Here is a 9,341-nt window from a genome sequence, read left to right on the forward strand (position 1 = left end):
TCATACTTGTATAGGTTGCAGATCGGATGGTGTACCAGTCGTGGGGACTGATTGTTTCCATTAATTTTGGTTTTCTGCTTTCTTCTTTGCTCTTGACGAGGAGAGACCCATCGTTACATCTAGATGGCAGCTTGCTAGCTTTTAAGATCCCAGTCGCTACTCACGAAAGTAGGAGGAAATGCCACCATTTCTTAACAGCACTGCAAGATAAGTCTTGCTTTCAGTGAAGCAGAGTGAGCTTCCAGTGGGAGGCACCTTCTTTTGAATAGGTGGTTCTTTCCCCACCGGGATCTCATGTGGGAATCCTGCACACTGACCTAATTCCTAAAGAATTCAACAATGATTTACATTACAGGCAAAGAAAATGATGTCTAGTATTTTCCCTGTTGTGTACCATCAAGACAATTTCAACTCATAGTGACACTACAGGACAGAGTAGAACTGCCCCACAGGGTTTCCAAGGCTGTAATCTTCACAGAAGCAGACTACCACACCTTTCTCCTGCATAGCAGCTGGTGGGTTCAAACTGCTGACCTTTTAGTTAGCGGCCCAATGATTTAAACACTATGTTTCTCTCTCTCTCTTTTAAATCAATATTTCAAAAACATTTGGATACTCAAAATCTATTTGAAATCAGTTGAATAGAGGATGAAGAATTTGCACATGGAGGCTAGGACCATAACGGGGATGATGACGATAATAATGATGATAAGTAGAAAGGTAATATTTACTAAACATTTATTTGCACTAGACCCTATGCCAAACACTTAACATATATTATTAGCTTCAACCCTCACAACAACTTTGATTGGCATTATTACCCTATTTTACGTATGAAAAAAAAAGAGACTTAGAGAAATTAAATAAAGTCACAAATTTAACAAGATTCAAGGTAAGGATTCAAGGCTAGGATTCAAGGTCCATCAGAACTAAAGACTATTAATGATATAAATCCTGTGCCTTTTAATAACAAATTATTTTTTTCTGTGATCAATTTTTAACCACAGTTTATCCAACATTAATTTATTATCAGTGGTCTACTACAGTAAATCTCTGTAGCCATATGTTGCTTAACATCCACAACACGTTCTGTGAAACAGGACCTTATGTGATTTGGACATTGTGTGAAGACCATATTATATACAGGCAGTCCCTGGATTATGAACACATTCCACTGCTAAATCTGTCTTTAAGTTGAAGATGTGTGTAAATCAGAACAGTTAGGTATGGTTCATGTCTAATGTCAGTCAAATGTTTGTCTTATTATATAGTATTTAGTGTTCATTCCTATGCATAAAAAGCACTAAAAACAAAAAAAAACAAAAAGCCCACCACTTCCAGAAACACTAAAACATCTTTAACATAGTATAGTAATAATAATAATAATATTTTGATGCACACTGTAATGTAATGTCCATTTTTTACTACAAACCATTGTATGTACCTTGAATTTTTAACATAATAGGATTTATGGGGGTTGGGACCATGGACCTACATGTGTCAATCATTGCCTAAATGGACATTATGTGGCACATGACTATACATTCCCATACTAAAAACTAAGGTCCACATTTTAAAAACATAGGAAATGAACATAAATAGCCAAATGATTTTTTTTAAGCAAAGATTAAATTTCAGGTGTTTAAAATTAAAGAGATCCAATTCAAGAAGCAGTGACTGAGTGATGTAGTATATAAGGCACTGTGAGGATTCAAGGATGATAAAAAGTATAGTCCCTACCTCTAAGAAGCCAACAATCTAATGGGAGCAACATAGGGTAATATTTCAGGTCTTATTTCAAGTGTCAGATCCTCAGAGGGGTAGGTCTTCCCTGACTACTCTACGTTGTTACTCCATTCCTCACTATTATCTGTCACAGAGGTTACCAAACTTTTTCTATAAAGGGTCAGAAAATAAATATTTTAGGCTTTGTGGGCCATGCAATCTCTGAAGAATCTACTCAACTCTGCTGTTATACCACAAAAGAAGCTATAGACCATGAGTACATGAATGAGCATGGATTTGTTTCAATAAAACTGTATTTACAAAATAGTCAGTAGGCCAAATAGGGTTCACAGGCTATAGTTTGCTGACCCCTGCTCTAACATGTTGTTGTTGTTGTTATTGTTATGTGCCATCAAGTCGGACCCAACTCATAGTGACCCCTCCTTGCGTTTCTGAGACAGTATCACTACGGAAGTAGATTGCCCCATCTTCCTTCCAAGGAGTGGCTGGTGGGTTTGAACTGCCAGCCTTCTGGTTAGCAGTCAAGTGCCTTAGCCACTATGCTACCAGAGCACTATTTTTTTCCTTCATATCACTATTTTTTTTCTTCATATCACTTAACAAAATCACTATTTTTTTTTCTTCATATCACTTAACAAAATCTATATCACCTTGCTTATTGATTTGTTTACTGTCTTTTTCCCTCCAATAAAATGGCAACTCTACAAGACCTTGTTTGCTTATTCACAGCTGGCTCTCTGGTGCTTCACAAGTAGTATACAACCATAGACATACAGACACATCCAACTAACCAGCTGCCAGCAAGTCAATTCCAAATTCATGGTGACCTCAGAAGTAGAACTGTGCTCCATAGGGTTTTCAGTGGCTAGTATTTTAGAAGTAGATGGCCAAGTCTTTCTTCCAAGGTGACTCTAAGCAGATTGAAACTACCAACCTTTCAGTTGGCAGCCAAGCACATTAACCATTTGCACCACTCAGAGACTCCACATAGACTCATGGAAAAGGAGAAAGTGAAAGAGAGGGAGAAGAACAGGAACTAATGTAGATGAGTATGTGGGCAAATTGACCCTTTCATGTACCACTGATGGTTGGTAGAGAAAATTAGTGCAACTTTTCTAGAAGGCCATTTGCAATTATTTATCAAAACATATATATATTGTTTCACTCCAAATTCCTATTTCTAAGAATTAACTCTGGGGAAAAAATGTGGAAGGGTGAAATATGTGTGTCGTAGAATCTATCAATCTCAAAATTCCATCAATAAGGATCTACCTATACATAGGGCCTGGCAAAATAAATACATAAAAGAGAATATTATGCAACTACTTGACTGCTAACCAGAAGGCTGGTGGTTCAAACCCACCAGCCACTCCTCGGAAGGAAGAGGGGGCAATCTACTTTCATAGTGATATTGCCTCGGAAACCCAAGGAGGGGTGGCTATGAGTCGGGTCCAACTCCACGGCAAACAACAACAACAACATTAAATACTAATAAGGTAGATTTTTCATATAGAAAAAAATCTCCATGATAGTACTGTTAAATGAAAATAAGGAAATAACAGTGCATGTGAAGCATAATTTCATTATGTAAAAATTCTAAAGTTTATACACATAGAGAGAAAAATCTAGATATTCTGTAACATGTTAATGGTGGTATATTTTTAATGGTAGATTTGAGATGATTTAAAAATTATCTTCTTCATAATTTTTTGTACTAGTTTTTTTTAACAAAGAATATTTTAACCAAAATAACATGCTATTCTAAGCTCATATTTATTACTTTTTCATATTAATGAAGGAGGGTTAGCCTCTTGATACTTTCATAATAAATGTTTTCTGTATTTTCATTTCCATAGCAACAATAATATTTGTCAGTGAATTAGATCTAGTTTTAAAGGGAGAAGTACCTACCTCACACAGTGGTGTTAACTCTCTATCCATCTTAAGGAGAGATGCTATTTCAGAGCAACATTCAATAATCATTTTCTAGAAATAAGAAGAAGGCAACATGGTGAGGCTGATCTTATTGTTAAAAAAAAAGTAGATACTTTAATCATAAACTATTAAGTTGTCTTTTCTTGGATCATAGCCTAACCTGGTTCCCAAGAAAAGACATAGTGGAACTCAGAGGTCACAATCCCTTAATAAGGGTTATTTTAAAAGATCATAGGATGGTCACAAAGATTGTATCTGCTATAATGAATAATACATTATTTTAGGATTTCTTCCCTGCACCTTCTCTGTTAAAATTCATATGCTTTAGAGGGATAACAAGTAAAGTAATTCACAGCAAAGGAAGATGTAGAAAAAACTCCTCTCCTCTGAGTGGAGTGCCCCAGAAAAATGATATTCAGGTCCCTGAAAGGGTTTAATCTGAGAGTAATAATTGGAAATTGGGAAAGGAATGGAAAGAGTGAATGAAGAGGAAGAGAATCAATATCATATGTTGTCTGTTGTTGATGATCCTACTGTATGAACCCAGCTATGTTTATGTGTGCTATTTAACCAAGAGGGTACCCACAGATAGGTTGAATCATCCAGTTCCCTATCATGATTTCATATAAGGAAGGACAATAGAGGAGAACTACAGTGAGTACTGACCATTTGAGCTGAGAGGTCTCCATGTAGAGCTGGTCAAGGCAGTCATTGGGCCATAGGCAAGATTAGGAAGAGGAGGGAAGCAGAGATGAGTGAAAATGTCAGCTCCCTGTGGTATTGAGTGCAGCCTTGGCTCCTGTGTGGCCCACTGGGTTTTGTCTCCAGTCCTTGACTATGTGTAACCTCACTTATTGTACCCTTACAAACACTGCCTCTCCACTAAACCTGTTTTACTTGAGCTATTGCAAGTACTTTTTCTTTACTTATAGCCAAAACAGTCATGACTTAAAGTTTGTCAGAGACAATCAATACCTACTTCATAATGTTGCCAGGTCCAGCCCTGAAGAACCAACAATCTGATTTTGGTATATAATGTATTATACATGCATTCAAAATACTAATGATAGACGTATATTCATTTTTCAAAATTTTAACCAAGCAATGCTGGTGAAAACCTTAAAGAAGCAAACCACAATTGAACTCACAATCCCAAACCATGCTGCACTTAAGTTTTAACAAATGCATAACAATAGAAAACACAACATTTTATAATTCCCACATGATACTTAATTTGATTTTAAAAAATATATGTATATATGCTTCACTGGTTTTGCTTCTCTAGAGAACTAGCCTTAGACAATATTTATTTAGTTGTAGACTAATTTACTTTTCTCAGTATTTGTAAACTTTTCAAGGGTGGGATCTGTTTTTTTCATCTTTGTGTTCCAAAGTACCTAATACAGCTTTCAATATACTTGTTGAATTTAATTTAGTATAGCTTGAAATTTTAAAATGTTATCTTTTCTATTTTTTATGAACCTGTTAAAACTTAAATACAACTTGGTTCAAGGAAATAGCTCACATGGTTGTAGAGGCTGGCAAGTCCCAACTGGGGACCAGCCTGGAGGTGTCACATGATTCACTCAGCTGCAGGAGCTGGCGAATCCCAGATTAGCAAATCAGATGGCAGGCTGCTGGCTCACGGGCCACAGGGACTGACAAATCCAGGATAGGAAGGTAAGATGGCAGGCTGCTGGCTCACAGGCTGCAGAGGATGAGGAACCTCAAGAACTGGAGGTCAGATGATGACAAGCCAGATGCAGGATCCAGAGCAAGGGAGTGAGCATTGCCAGAATGACCACAAATATATTGGTCATACCCCTGAAGAAACTCCCCTTACAACTGATTGCCTGATTACATCATCACATTATGGGGGCATGATTACATCATTACATGATAAGTTACTGTCACTATTTCCTCAAGAGCTAGCAAGCAAAATGGCACTGGTTATACCATTAGTCATGCCACATAATCGATGATGACAGCAGTGTTACCTGATAAATGCCTTCCACTGCTGGTCTCAACATTTATCAAACAGAAAATCTGCCTCAACAACATTCTATTTCTCTGGCATTATTTAAGGCAAACCACATACACATACCTGAAATCTAATTATTCTGTGATGTGGTGGTGAGGGTATCACATGACCTTGCTCCTACAGAAATGAAGATAGGGAAAGCTAGTGCATCAACCCCAATTAGAAAGTTGTTGAAGGTATCCTTCAGTTGGTATGGGAGGGGGTAGGGTGAGAATGACCCTTGCTCAATCTTCACAATTCCTCCCTTACAAGGAACTTATGTTGATTTTGTGACTGAAGGCCTTTTGTGTTACCTCAAAGATAAGGTTCATCACCTTTCACCTATAATACAGAAACAGTTCCCTAAATTGTTTTCCAGCTTCCAGACTCTTTCTTCTCTAATCCCTCTTTCATATGCTAACAGTGTTATTTTAGTAAAATGCAGAGTGGATCATGAGATGCTGCTCTAAGTGTTGTCTTCACTTCACCCACCCCCTAAACCCAGCCTTGTTTTCATATGGGCCTTTCCTACAGACCAAAGTCTATCCATCCACTGCATGTTCATTCAGCAACATCTGTTGAATGTCTCCCATGTGTTATGGAATAGTAATAGGAGAGTAATTATGCACAAAGAGAGGTCATGAAGGAGCTCAAGGACTAGTGGGAGGAACAGGAGAGACAAACTCTTAGAGCACAATGTTTTGATATCAGAGAGGAAGGGGAACTTAATTCCATCCAACTCTCCAGCCTCATCTCCCCCTGCAATTACCCTGTACCCCTGCCACACCAGATGTCTCTCTGTCCCCTGAGTATGATTCAGTTCCATGATGTCATATCTTATCTCTTGCTGTATCCTAGTCTGGAATAATAAGTGGCCTCCCCAGGTCTCCAACTAGTAGTTTCACAAACAATTATTAAAGGGGTATTATGTTTCAGTTACTAAGCTATTTTCTTGGAGCTATAAAGATGAATAGGGCCCCTGAGCACAACGATACACAGTCAAGAGACAGAGACACATAAACAGGTAATTGCAAAAAACAATACAATAAGGGTACAGAGCATTTGGGGGCACAAAGGAAAATGGCTTTTATTGTAGTCTATTGCTGTTATTATTTGTCCTTGAGACAGCTCTGACTCATGGTGACCTTAGGTATAAATAGAGCAAAATGCTGCCCAATCTTGTGCCATCTCTATGATTTTTGATACCTTGAAGTCAATGTTGAAGCTATTACGTGAATCAATCTCATCGAGGGTTTTCCTTGTTTTCACTGAACCTCCACTTTACCAAACATGATGTCCTTCTCTAGTGATTGGTTTCTGATAATATGTCCAAGGTAAGCAAGATGAAGTCTCTCTACCTTTGCTTCTAAAAGCATTCTGGTTGCATTTCTTCTAAAACTGACTTGTTCGTTCTTCTGGCAATCCATGATATGTTCAATATTCTTCTCCAACACTACAATTCAAGTGTGTCAACTCTTCTCCTGTCTTCTTTTTTCATGCTTCAGCTTTTGCATACATATGAGGCGACTGAAAAGACCACTACCTTTGTTTGTCATACTGTGGTTTCTTGCATGTTGCTATGATGTTGAAAGCTCTGCCACTGGTATTTCAAATTCAGCAGGGTCGCGTATGGTGGAGGTTTTAGCCGAGCTTTTAGACAAAGACAGACTAGGAAGAAAGGTCTGGTGATCTACTTTCAAAAATTAGTCAATGAAAAAAAAAACCTCATGGATTTCAGTCTGTAGGGGGTATACAACACTATCTAAAGTATTTAAGCAAATACAAAGTCCACATCAACTTTCTCTTTCAATACACACTCATCTATGTGAATGATATTTTAAAAACAATAAATCAGAATAGCTTGCATCAAAGCCCTCAGCACTGAGTAGGAAAGACTTGAGTAGCCTTATCCTCCTATACAGTGTGGAATCCAGATAATGGGGGCAATATAAAAACTTAAAAAAATCTTAGAGGCTAATGCATAATATACAGCTGAATCAGAGCAGGAGTGGGGAAAAGACACCAAACACTCTGTGCAAACTCAGTTGGAAGGAAAGTTTTATTTAAGACATCAAATCAAATGAGGCAGACATTAGAGAGATGCCATAGCTGTCAGAGAGATACTGAGTGCAAACTAATTCAGGAAAAGAAGATTTAAAAGAAGTTTTACTGAGTATTATGAAAGCATTTCTCTTCTATGTTTCTGTGAGATTTAGATTATTTTCAACAGTTTTGAACATCAGATTGATGTTTCTTTGAATGCCACACTTTGCTGAGAGAGGGCTACCAGGTGGCTGAGCTCATTATGAATGATGTCTAGATACCTATCTCCACACTCATACAATAGTTCAGCTCCTCCATGGTAGGACCCAGTTGTACTGATTTCTGTATGACCTTACCTCCCCAGAGGAGTTTTGGTGGTACAGTGGTCAAGGCATTTGGCTGCTAATCAAAAGATCAGTGGTTTGAACCCACCATGCTATGGAAGAAGATGAGGTAGTCTGCTTTCATAAGATTTACAGCCTTGGAAACCCAATGGGGGTCACCTTGAGTAGGAAATGACTCCATGGCAATGAGTTTGGTTTGGTTTTTGGTTACTTCCCCAAGTCTGGAAAATTGTTGCATGTAGTAGCTTCTCAAAAATCACTTGTTAATTGATCCTAATCTCAAATTGTATTTTGCTCTCTGTTTTCATAGGACTTTGATATTTAGAGTATGATGACTATACGCTACTTTTAATTTAATTGTCTTATATAATACAAGTATGTTTGCTGAATTAACCTTTGGTGACTTGGTAAACATATCTAAAACTTTTCATATAAGTATGCTATTATTCGAAATAATGTGTTTGTGTCTTACAATTGGAATAGCTTACATCTTTTATATGCTTTAAAGTACCTGATATGTTCTGAACACACCCTATAAACAGTGAATGACAGATTAAAATAAGTCAGCTGTTCTGAGCCAGTGTTGCTCATTTTAGAAGGATATACAAGGTTTTCAAGCCAGAAATGATCTGAACACCTTCTATAGCCTTTATAATACGTCTTAAATTAATATTAAAATAATAACACAGATATTATTTTATACTTTAGAGATTTTGAAAAATATAAAAGAAAAAAAAAATAAAAGAAATAAAGATAGTGAACAAGATTCACTATCACCCCATATCAACCTAAGACCCATTTTCTGGACCCTTATATTCAATGACCTATCAAAAATCTATACTGTTGCTGAAATAAATATATTGGAGAATTTATTAAATCCCATCCAATTCCAGTCCAGAATTGATATCTTTAAGTGTCCTAGTTAACTACCAATTAGCTCCAAGTGAAAGTTGTCATGACAACGAACTGGCAGATTTAGTCAATGGCATTTGTTTGATATAACCTAGAATCCAGGTTTCTTTCTTTCCTTTTTAAAGCACTGGTTAGTATTGCAGAAGAAAAACTATTTATTACTTCCCTTTCTCAACTTTCAAATACCAATTCACCTAAACCAGTATTTGGTTTTCTTGCATTTGGTGATGTTATTTTCAAATACAGAACTAATGAAACTGGAATGTATCTAACATTCCCCTACTTTAAAAATGAAGAAAGACTTTTTTAAATTGGAGGTTAATCCCAAAATACAGAGAATG

General features: G+C 37.0%; 1 protein-coding gene across 1 annotated transcript in view; it reads right to left on the reverse strand.

Annotated features, from left to right (window-relative positions):
• CFAP54 (cilia and flagella associated protein 54) overlaps positions 1-9,341 on the reverse strand; it is a 602,528-nt gene that overhangs the window by 28,068 nt on the left and 565,119 nt on the right. The window contains 1 exon segment of the mRNA XM_042782173.1: positions 3,658-3,732. Within this exon segment, the coding sequence (XP_042638107.1) occupies positions 3,658-3,732 (75 nt within the window).

This window comes from Orycteropus afer, unplaced genomic scaffold (assembly GCF_000298275.1).
Source record: "Orycteropus afer afer isolate SDZICR_OR568_19922 unplaced genomic scaffold, OryAfe1.0 scaffold00253, whole genome shotgun sequence".
In the NCBI taxonomy this organism is placed as follows: domain Eukaryota; kingdom Metazoa; phylum Chordata; class Mammalia; order Tubulidentata; family Orycteropodidae; genus Orycteropus; species Orycteropus afer.